The sequence below is a fragment of the Oncorhynchus nerka genome, linkage group LG27 (assembly GCF_034236695.1).
Source record: "Oncorhynchus nerka isolate Pitt River linkage group LG27, Oner_Uvic_2.0, whole genome shotgun sequence".
NCBI classification, from domain to species: Eukaryota; Metazoa; Chordata; class Actinopteri; order Salmoniformes; family Salmonidae; genus Oncorhynchus; species Oncorhynchus nerka.
The window spans coordinates 88,087,536-88,099,573 of record NC_088422.1 but is presented as its reverse complement, the minus strand read 5'-3'; the positions used below and the strand labels follow the sequence as shown (position 1 = coordinate 88,099,573).

The 12,038-nt window shown below is 43.9% G+C and overlaps 1 protein-coding gene across 1 annotated transcript in view; it reads left to right on the top strand.

Moving 5' to 3' along the window:
* fah (fumarylacetoacetate hydrolase (fumarylacetoacetase)) overlaps window positions 1–11,600 on the top strand; it is a 33,342-nt gene extending 21,742 nt beyond the window's left edge. The window contains exons 12-14 of the mRNA XM_065012234.1: window positions 4,138–4,239; window positions 9,101–9,218; window positions 10,953–11,600. Coding sequence (XP_064868306.1) covers window positions 4,138–4,239; window positions 9,101–9,218; window positions 10,953–11,023 — 291 coding nt within the window. The 3' untranslated portion in view covers window positions 11,024–11,600. The remainder of the gene's footprint in view (window positions 1–4,137; window positions 4,240–9,100; window positions 9,219–10,952) is intronic.
* Window positions 11,601–12,038: the final 438 nt, after the last annotated feature.

The window sequence follows — 12,038 nt, the reverse complement described above, 5'->3', positions numbered from 1 at the left end:
TAGACCACTTCTAAGGTAAGATACACATTACAAAATATAACGGTAATATTACGATCATACACTGCTCAAAAAAATAAAGGGAACACTTAAACAACACAATGTAACTCCAAGTCAATCACACTTCTGTGAAATCAAACTGTCCACTTAGGAAGCAACACTGATTGACAATAAATTTCACATGCTGTTGTGCAAATGGAACAGACAACAGGTGGAAATTATAGGCAATTAGCAAGACACCCCCAATAAAGGAGTGGTTCTGCAGGTGATAACCACATGTACTGGCCTGTCTCCTGGTAGCGCCTCCATGCTCTGGACACTACGCTGACAGACACAGCAAACCTTCTTGCTAAAGCTCGCATTGATGTGCCATCCTGGATGAGCTGCACTACCTGAGCCACTTGTGTGGGTTGTAGACTCCGTCTCATGCTACCACTAGAGTGAAAGCACCACCAGCATTCAAAAGTGACCAAAACATCAGCCAGGAAGCATAGGAACTGAGAAGCAGCTCAGGTAGTGCAGCTCATCCAGGATGGCACATCAATGCGAGCTTTAGCAAGAAGGTTTTACTGTGTCTGTCAGCGTAGTGTCCAGAGCATGGAGGCGCTACCAGGAGACAGGCCAGTACATCAGGAGATGTGGAGGAGGCCGTCGGAGGGCAACAACCCAGCAGCAGGACCGCTACCTCTGCCTTTGTGCAAGGAGGAGCAGGAGGAGCACTGCCAGAGCCCTGCAAAATGACCTCCAGCAGGCCACAAATGTGCATGTGTCTGCTCAAACGGTCAGAAACAGTCTCCACGAGGGTGGTATGAGGGCCCGACGTCCACGGGGGGTGCTTACAGCCCAACACCGTGCAGGACGTTTGGCATTTGCCAGAGAACACCAAGATTGGCCAATTTGCCACTGGCGCCCTGTGCTCTTCACAGATGAAAGCAGGTTCACACTGAGCACATGTGACAGTCTGGAGACGCCGTGGAGAACGTTCTGCTGCCTGCAACATCCTCCAGCATGACCGGTTTGGCGGTGGGTCAGTCATGGTGTGGGGTGGCATTTCTTTGGGGGCCGTACAGCCCTCCATGTGCTCGCAAGAGGTAGCCTGACTGCCATTAGGTACCGAAATGAGATCCTCAGTCCCCTTGTGAGACCATATGCTGGTGCGGTTGGCCCTGGGTTCCTCCTAATGCAAGACAATGCTAGACCTCATGTGGCTGGAGTGTGTCAGCAGTTCCTGCAAGAGGAAGGCATTGATGCTATGGACTGGCCCGCCCGTTCCCCAGACCTGAATCCAATTGAGCACATCTGGGACATCATGTCTCGCTCCATTCACCAAAGCCACGTTGCACCACAGACTGTCCAGGAGTTGGCGGATGCTTTGGTCCAGGTCTGGGAGGAGATCCCTCAGGAGACCATCCACCACCTCATCAGGAGCATGCCCAGGCATTGTAGGGAGGTCATACAGGCACGTGGAGGCCACACACACTACTGAGCCTCATTTTGACTTGTTTTAAGGACATTACATCAAAGTTGGATCAGCCTGTAGTGTGGTTTTCCACTTTAATTTTGAGTGTGACTCCAAATCCGGACCTCCATGGGTTGATAAATTTGATTTCCATTGATCATTTGTGTGATTTTGTTGTCAGCACATTCAACTATGTAAAGAAAAAGTATTTAATAAGAATATTTAATTCATTCAGATCTAGGATGTGTTATTTTAGTGTTCCCTTTATTTTTTTGAGCAGTGTATATTACTAAATATAATGATTTATGAAAATTGGGTGGACTCCCCTTTAACCAGAAGACGATATTAATAAATCCTGTGTGATTTAAGTCTCTTTAGCCCTCTCTCTTGACAGCTGCCATTGGGAGGCTGTAATATCTGCCATTGTAGGCAAGTACTCAGTACTCACACAGACTATGGTTGTGTCCCAAATGGCACCCAAATCCCTACATAGTGCACTACTTTTGACCATCAGGGGAACCCTACGGGACCTGTTCAACAGTAGTGCACTATGAAGAGAATAGAGTGCCATTTGGGACGTAACCAATATATTGGTGAGGTGAGTGAGTGGAGTCCATCAGCTTCTCTGATGAGAACGTCTCTTAGTCCAATGGCTTTGACTGATGAGGTACAGGAAGTCTTTCTGACTGACTCACTGCCTCTTTTTGACCTGTCTTTCTGTGTGTGTTACAGTTATGTTGTATTAGTGGTATGTACAGGATGTCTTTCTGACTGACTCACTGTTTCTTTTTGACCTGTCATTCTATGTGTGTTACAGTTATGTTGTATTAGTGGTATGTACAGGATGTCTTTCTGACTGACTCACTGTCTCTTTTTGACCTGTCTTTCTGTGTGTGTTACAGTTATGTTGTATTAGTGGTATGTACAGGATGTCTTTCTGACTGACTCACTGTCTCTTTTTGACCTGTCTTTCTGTGTGTGTTACAGTTATGTTGTATTAGTGGTATGTACAGGATGTCTTTCTGACTGACTCACTGCCTCTTTTTGACCTGTCTTTCTGTGTGTGTTACAGTTATGTTGTATTAGTGGTATGTACAGGATGTCTTTCTGACTGACTCACTGTCTCTTTTTGACCTGTCTTTCTGTGTGTGTTACAGTTATGTTGTATTAGTGGTATGTACAGGATGTCTTTCTGACTGACTCACTGCCTCTTTTTGACCTGTCTTTCTGTGTGTGTTACAGTTATGTTGTATTAGTGGTATGTACAGGATGTCTTTCTGACTGACTCACTGTCTCTTTTGACCTGTCTTTCTGTGTGTGTTACAGTTATGTTGTATTAGTGGTATGTACAGGATGTCTTTCTGACTGACTCACTGTCTCTTTTTGACCTGTCTTTCTGTGTGTGTTACAGTTATGTTGTATTAGTGGTATGTACAGGATGTCTTTCTGACTGACTCACTGCCTCTTTTTGACCTGTCTTTCTGTGTGTGTTACAGTTATGTTGTATTAGTGGTATGTACAGGATGTCTTTCTGACTGACTCACTGTCTCTTTTTGACCTGTCTTTCTGTGTGTGTTACAGTTATGTTGTATTAGTGGTATGTACAGGATGTCTTTCTGACTGACTCACTGTCTCTTTTTGACCTGTCTTTCTGTGTGTGTTACAGTTATGTTGTATTAGTGGTATGTACAGGATGTCTTTCTGACTGACTCACTGCCTCTTTTTGACCTGTCTTTCTGTGTGTGTTACAGTTATGTTGTATTAGTGGTATGTACAGGATGTCTTTCTGACTGACTCACTGTCTCTTTTTGACCTGTCTTTCTGTGTGTGTTACAGTTATGTTGTATTAGTGGTATGTACAGGATGTCTTTCTGACTGACTCACTGTCTCTTTTTGACCTGTCTTTCTGTGTGTGTTACAGTTATGTTGTATTAGTGGTATGTACAGGATGTCTTTCTGACTGACTCACTGTCTCTTTTTGACCTGTCTTTCTGTGTGTGTTACAGTTATGTTGTATTAGTGGTATGTACAGGATGTCTTTCTGACTGACTCACTGCCTCTTTTTGACCTGTCTTTCTGTGTGTGTTACAGTTATGTTGTATTAGTGGTATGTACAGGATGTCTTTCTGACTGACTCACTGTCTCTTTTTGACCTGTCTTTCTGTGTGTGTTACAGTTATGTTGTATTAGTGGTATGTACAGGATGTCTTTCTGACTGACTCACTGTCTCTTTTTGACCTGTCTTTCTGTGTGTGTTACAGTTATGTTGTATTAGTGGTATGTACAGGATGTCTTTCTGACTGACTCACTGTCTCTTTTTGACCTGTCTTTCTGTGTGTGTTACAGTTATGTTGTATTAGTGGTATGTACAGGATACACATGGTATACACTGTCCAATGAAATGCTTACTTGCAGGTTCCTTCAATGCAACAACAATAACCAATAATAAAATATAAGACTACAAACATTAAGTAAATGGCTCAGTAGAATAGAATAAACATTTTAACATCAGTATAATACAGGAAGGCATAATTTATAGTCCAATATTGACATGTGGATTGGGGTGCAAGTGTTTAAATTGTGGAGCATTGTATTCACATGGTGTGTGTGTGTTGGTGTGTGTCACTCACTTCTCTCTTTCCCTCTCACTTCTCTCTCCATCTCTCTCTTTGTCTCTCCAGTATATGTACTGGACTATGAAGCAACAGTTAGCCCATCACACAGTCAACGGCTGTAACGTCAGACCTGGAGACCTGCTGGCCTCAGGAACCATCAGTGGACCGGTGAGTGTGTGTGTGCATGCATATACACTACCGTTCAAAAGTTTGAGGTCACTTAGAAATGTCCTTGTTTTCCATGAAAGCATACATGAAATGAGTTGGCATTCTAGTTGTCAATTTGTTGAGGTAATCTGAAGAGATTTCACCCCATGCTTCCTGAAGCACCTCCCACAAATTGGATTGGCTTGATGGGCACTTCTTCCGTACCATACGGTCAAGCTGCTCCCACAACCACTCAATAGGGTTGAGATCTGGTGACTGTGCTGGTCACTCCATTATAGCCACAAAACCAGCTGACTGCTTCTTCCCTAAATAGTTCTTGCATCATTTGGAGCTGTGCTTTGGGTCATTGTCCTGTTGTAGGAGGAAATTGGCTCCAATGAAGCGCCGTCCACAGGGTATGGCACGAAGTTGCAAAATGGGGTGATAGTATTTCTTCTTCAAGATCCCTTTTACCCTGAACAGATCTCCCACTTTACCACCACCAAAGCCCCCCCAGACCATCACATTGCCTCCAGCATGCTTGACAGATGGCGTCAAGCACTCCTCCAGCATCTTTTCATTGTTTCAAATCAAATCAAATTTTATTTGTCACATGCAGATGTTAATGCGAGTGTAGCGAAATGCTTGTGCTTCTAGTTCCGACAATGCAGTAATAACCAACAACTAATCTAGCTAACAATTCCAAAACTACTACCTTATAGACACAAGTGTAAGGGGATAAAGAATATGTACATAAAGATATATGAATGAGTGATGGTACAGAGCGGCATAGGCAAGATACAGTAGATGGTATTGAGTGCAGTATATACATATGAGATGAGTATGTAAACAAAGTGGCATAGTTAAAGTGGCTAGTGATACATGTATTACATAAGGATGCAGTAGATGATATAGAGTACAGTATATACGTATTTATATGAGATGAATAATGTAGGGTATGTAAACATTATATTAGGTAGCATTGTTTAAAGTGGCTAGTGATATATTTTACATCATTTCCCATCAATTCCCATTATTAAAGTGGCTGGAGTTGAGTCAGTGTGTTGGCAGCAGCCACTCAATGTTAGTGGTGGCTGTTTAACAGTCGGATGACCTTGAGATAGAAGCTGTTTTTCAGTCTCTCGGTCCCAGCTTTTTTGCACCTGTACTGACCTCGCCTTCTGGATGATAGCAGGGTGAACAGGCAGTGGCTCGGGTGGTTGTTGTCCTTGATGATCTTTATGGCCTTCCTGTAACATCGGGCGGTGTAGGTGTCCTGGAGGGCAGGTAGTTTGCCCCCGGTGATGCGTTGTGCAGACCTCACTACCCTCTGGAGAGCCTTACGGTTGTGGGCCGGAGCAGTTGCCGTACCAGGCGGTGATACAGCCCGACAGGATGCTCTCGATTGTGCATCTGTAGAAGTTTGTGAGTGCTTTTGGTGACAAGCCAAATTTCTTCTGTCTCCTGAGGTTGAAGAGGCGCTGCTGCGCCTTCTTCACGATGCTGTCTGTGTGGGTGGACCAATTCAGTTTGTCTGTGATGTGTACGCCGAGGAACTTAAAACTTACTACCCTCTCCACTACTGTTCCATCGATGTGGATAGGGGGGTGTTCCCTCTGCTGTTTCCTGAAGTCCACAATCATCTCCTTAGTTTTGTTGACGTTGAGTGTGAGGTTATTTTCCTGACACCACACTCCGAGGGCCCTCACCTCCTCCCTGTAGGCCGTCTCGTCGTTGTTGGTAATCAAGCCTACCACTGTTGTGTCGTCCGCAAACTTGATGATTGAGTTGGAGGCGTGCGTGGCCACGCAGTCGTGGGTGAACAGGGAGTACAGGAGAGGGCTCAGAACGCACCCTTGTGGGGCCCCAGTGTTGAGGATCAGCGGGGTGGAGATGTTGTTGCCTACCCTCACCACCTGGGGGCGGCCCGTCAGGAAGTCCAGTACCCAGTTGCACAGGGCGGGGTCAAGACCCAGGGTCTCGAGCTTGATGACGAGCTTGGAGGGCACTATGGTGTTAAATGCCGAGCTGTAGTCGATGAACAGCATTCTCACATAGGTATTCCTCTTGTCCAGATGGGTTAGGGCAGTGTGGTTGAGATTGCATCGTCTGTGGACCTATTTGGGCGGTAAGCAAATTGGAGTGGGTCTAGGGTGTCAGGTAGGGTGGAGGTGATATGGACCTTGACTAGTCTCTCAAAGCACTTCATGATGACGGAAGTGAGTGCTACGGGCGGTAGTCGTTTAGCTCAGTTACCTTAGCTTTCTTGGGAACAGGAACAATGGTGGCCCTCTTGAAGCATGTGGGAACAACAGACTGGGATAGGGATTGATTGAATATGTCCGTAAACACACCAGCCAGCTGGTCTGCGCATGCTCTGAGGGCGCGGCTGGGGATGCCGTCTGGGCCTGCAGCCTTGCGAGGGTTGAGACGTTTAAATGTTTTCCTCACGTCGGCTGCAGTGAAGGAGAGTCCGCATGTTTTAGTTGCGGGCCGTGTCAGTGGCACTGTATTGTCCTCAAAGCGGACAAAAAAAGTTATTTAGTCTGCCTGGGAGCAAGACACCCTGGTCCGTGACAGGGCTGTTTTTTTTTTTGTAATCCGTGATTGACTGTAGACCCTGCCACATACCTCTTGTGTCTAAGCCGTTGAATTGAGATTCTACTTTGTCTCTATACTGACGCTTAGCTTGTTTGATTGCCTTGCGGAGGGAATAGTTACACTGTTTGTATTCAGTCATGTTTCGAGTCACATTGCCCTGATTAAAAGCAATGGTTCGCGCTTTCAGTTTCACGCGAATGCTGCCATCAATCCACGGTTTCTGGCTTGGAGCGGGGCAGGGCCTTAAATGCGTCGCGGAAGTTGGAATAGCAATGATCCAAGGTTTTTCCTGCCCTGGTTGCGCAATTGATATGCTGGTAAAATTTATGGAGTCTTGTTTTCAGATTAGCCTTGTTAAAATCCCCAGCTACAATGAATGCAGCCTCCGGATATATGGATTCCAGTTTGCAAAGTCAAATAAAGTTTGTTCAGAGCCATCGATGTGTCTGCTTGGGGGGTAATATATATTCGGCTGTGATTATAATCGAAGAGAATTCCCTTGGTAGATAATGCGGTCGACATTTGATTGTGAGGAATTCTAAATCAGGTGAACAGAAGGACTTGAGTTCCTGTATGTTGTTGTGGCAACACCACGTCACGTTAACCATGAAGCATACGCCCCCACCCCTCTTCTTACCAGAAAGATGTTTGTTTCTGTCGGCGCGATGCGTGGAGAAACCAGCTGGCTGCACCGACTCCGATAGCGTCTCTCCAGTGAGCCATGTTTCCGTGAAGCAAAGAACGTTACAGTCTCTGATGTCCCTCTGGAATGCTACCCTTGCTCGGATTTCATCAACCTTGTTGTCAAGAGACTGGACATTGGCAAGGAGAATGCTAGGGAGTGGTGCACAATGTGCCCGTCTCCGGAGTCTGACCAGAAGACCGCTTCGTTTTCCCCTTTTACGAAGTCGTTTTTTTGGGTCGCCGGCTGGGATCCATTCCGTTGTCCTGGGTGAAAGGCAGAACACAGGATCCGCTTCGCGAAAGTCATATTCTTGGTCGTACTGATGGTGAGTTGACGCTGCTCTTATGTTCAGTAGTTCTTCTCGACTGTATGTAATGAAACCTAAGATGACCTGGGGTACCAATGTAAGAAATAACACGTAAAAAAAACAAAAAACTGCATAGTTTCCTAGGAACGCGAAGCGAGGCGGCCATCTCTGTCGGCGCCGGAAGTCTGTACCTTCTCCGTCTCATGAATGTTCCTCTTTGTGACCTGAACACCTCAAACTTAGATTTGTCTGTCCAGTGTCTGTGTTGCCGATCTTAATCTTTTCTTTTTATTGGCCAGTCTGAGATATGGCTTTTTCTTTGCAACTCTGCCTAGAAGGCCAGCATCGCGGGGTCGCCTTTTCACTGTTGAGACTGTTTTTTTGCGGGTACTATTTAATGAAGATGCCAGTTGAAGGCTTGTGTGGCGTCTGTTTCTCAAACTAGACACTCTAATGTACTTGTCCTCCCACTCCTCTTTCTATTCTGGTTAGAGACAGTTCTGTGAAGGGAGTAGTACACTGCGTGGTACGAGATCTTCTGTTTCTTGGCAATTTCTCGCATGGAATAGCCTTCATTTCTCAGAACAAGACTAGACTGACATGTTTCAGAAAAAAGTTATTTGTTTCGGGCCATTTTGATCCTGTAATCGAACCCACAAATGCTGATGCTGCAGATACTCAACTAGTCTAAAGGCCAGTTTTCAGCTGTGCTAACAATTGCAAAAGGGTTTTCTAATGATCAATTACCTTCTAAAATGATAAACTTCTATTAGCTAACACAACGTGCCATTGGAACACAGGAGTGATGGTTGCTGATAATGGATCTGTACACCTATGTTGATATTCCATTAAAGAAAACTGCTGTTTCCAGCTACAATAGTAATTTACAACATTCACAATGTCTACCATGTATTTCAGATCAATGTGAAGTTATTTTAATGTAAAAAAATGTGATTTTCTTTCAAAAACAAAGACATTTCTAAGTGACCCCAAACTATTGAACGGTAGTGTATGTGTTATTCTGTGTGTGTCTGTGAGCATTTTCTATCTGAATTAGTGTTTACATGTGTTCACATTTTACTGTGTATGTTCTGATGAGTTGTTGTTTATTCAGTATTGACTGTCTCTCTCTCCTGACTCACTCACTCTCTCTCTGTCTCTGTCTCTCTCTCGCTCTGTCTGTCTGTCTCTCTTTGCCTGCCTGTCTCTGCCTGCCTGTCTCTGTCTGCCTGTCTCTGTCTGCCTGTCTGTCTCTCTCTCTCTCTGCCTGACTCTGTCTCTGTGTGTAGGCTCCAGACAGTTTTGGTTCTATGTTGGAGTTGTCGTGGAAGGGTTCTAAGACCGTGGACCTGGGAGGAGGAGAGACAAGAACCTTCCTAAAAGATGGAGACGAGGTCACTCTTACAGGTGGGTGGAACCCTATTATACACCCTGATACAGACAGAACCTCTACAGAAACCATGATGCAACCTTACTGAGCTCTCTACAAACACTGTTACAGACAGAACCTCTACAGAAACCATGATACAACCTTACTGAGCTCACTACAAACACTGTTACAGACATAACCTCTACAGAAACCATGATACAACCTTAATGAGCTCTCTACAAACACTGTTACAGACAGAACCTCTACAGAAACCATGATACAACCTTACTGAGCTCTCTACAAACACTGTTACAGACAGAACCTCTACAGAAACCATGATACAACCTTACTGAGCTCACTACAAACACTGTTACAGACAGAACCTCTACAGAAACCATGATACAACCTTACTGAGCTCTCTACAAACACTGTTACAGACAGAACCTCTACAGAAACCATGATACAACCTTACTGAGCTCTCTACAAACACTGTTACAGACAGAACCTCTGATACAACAGAAAAACACTGTTACAGACAGAACCTGAAACCATGATACAACCTTACTGAGCTCACTACAAACACTGTTACAGACAGAACCTCTACAGAAACCATGATACAACCTTACTGAGCTCTCTACAAACACTGTTACAGACAGAACCTCTACAGAAACCATGATACAACCTTACTGAGCTCTCTACAAACACTGTTACAGACAGAACCTCTACAGAAACCATGATACAACCTTACTGAGCTCTCTACAAACACTGTTACAGACAGAACCTCTACAGAAACCATGATACAACCTTACTGAGCTCTCTACAAACACTGTTACAGACAGAACCTCTACAGAAACCATGATACAACCTTACTGAGCTCACTACAAACACTGTTACAGACAGAACCTCTACAGAAACCATGATACAACCTTACTGAGCTCACTACAAACACTGTTACAGACAGAACCTCTACAGAAACCATGATACAACCTTACTGAGCTCACTACAAACACTGTTACAGACAGAACCACTACAGAAATCAAGAGACAACTCTGTTGTTGTTTAGATGTACATTTTGGTCATTTAGCTGACAGTCAGTGCATTCAACAATGAAACTGTATTGCTCAGTTGGTGAGAGCATGGCACTTCTATTGCCAGGATTCAGGGTTTGATTCCCGGGACCACCCATATATAAAATACTGTACATGCACACATGACTGTAAGTGGCTTTGCATAAAAGTGTCTGCTAACTGGCATTCATTATTATATGAAGTTACGTTAGCTAGGTTAGACAACCACATATCACTGTAAGTAGAACATCCCTCTAAAGCAGCTATCAACTACACCAGTCCTAGTCAGAGAAGAGGAAGTGTTTGGGAAGGCAGGTGGAATATGGTGGTAGAAAAGAGCAAGTGTTTGGGAAGGCAGGTGGAATATGGTGGTAGAAAAGAGGAAGTGTTTGGGAAGGCAGGTGGAATATGGTGTTAGTTTTTCTTCCTTCTAATATTTTAAATAAATACTTCAACTTGATTGAGCTGACATGTCTTAATGGAACCAATGGGATATTCTCAGGAGTGCAAACCCCTCCCATCAGGAACTTCAATCCTATTTGAACCTCGGTCTGTCACCTATGTGTTAGTGACCACAGCTTCTATTAGCCACCGTTCACACAGACACACGTTCCGACGCTCCTGTTGGTCTGTGTTGTCCTTCATTTATTTTTCCCTCTCTCACTCGTCTCTCTCTCTCTCTTTCCTCCCCCCTCCTCTCTCTAGGTTACTGTGAGGGGAGTGGGTATAGGGTGGGTTTCGGACCGTGTGCGGGGACCATTCTACCAGCCCTGTAACCCTGAGAATCATCCACCCTCAATGTCTCTTCCATCCTGGGGGGAGTAATGTTGTTACTGAAGTCCTTTAAAAGGGAAAATCTGGGGTTTTAAATACAACAAATCAGTTGGATGAATGTACGTACCAATCCAGGATTGACCCTTTAAATGATCATTTTAATTCTTGTTTATCATTCTAAAGTAATGTTGCCAGAAGCAGTGTTATATTCCATAATGTTGTAACTATGTGGATTGGGACCTGACATCTAAAAACTATAAATGTTTAAACCCTCCTTTGACGTTTTGTTTTCATCCTATTGACTTACTGAGTGATATCTTTATGGTGTAAAATACTGTAGTTAAAATCTGTACAAAAGTACTGTAAAATGCATTATAATCTGGCAGTATAATTTAATTTGACACTTTTCTTGAACAATGTGCGTTATGAAAAGGGGATTATTTAACTAGAGTTTAATAAACTGAGCGATTCATAAATAGTGGCCTTTTAGGTAATATTTAGGTAATATCTGTAATGAATATTATTTTACTATGTTGTTGGCATATCTAATCAATAAAGCTGTTTTCGTGTGTTTATGAATTAATTTTTTTATTTGTATTAATTCAGCATCTATCTCACTCTCTCTCACCAGACAGTTTTAGCTATCCTTTTATAGGGTCGTTCCAGGGTTGGTCAACAGAATATAGTAAGTGCTAAATTAAGTAACAAGGTTAACTATGTATTCTTAAATCAGCCTTAAATCCTTTTGTTGACAGGGGGAATGGAAGCTTGTTTTGTTGACGGGGAATGGAAGCTTGTTTTGTTGACGGGGGGAATGGAAGCTTGTTTTGTTGACGGGGGAATGGAAGCTTGTTTTGTTGACGGGGAATGGAAGCTTGTTTTGTTGACTGGGGAATGGAAGCTTGTTTTGTTGACGGGGAATGGAAGCTTGTTTTGTTGACAGGGGAATTTGTTTTGTTGACAGGGGGAATGGAAGCTTGTTTTGTTGACAGGGGGAATGGAAGCTTGTTTTGTTGA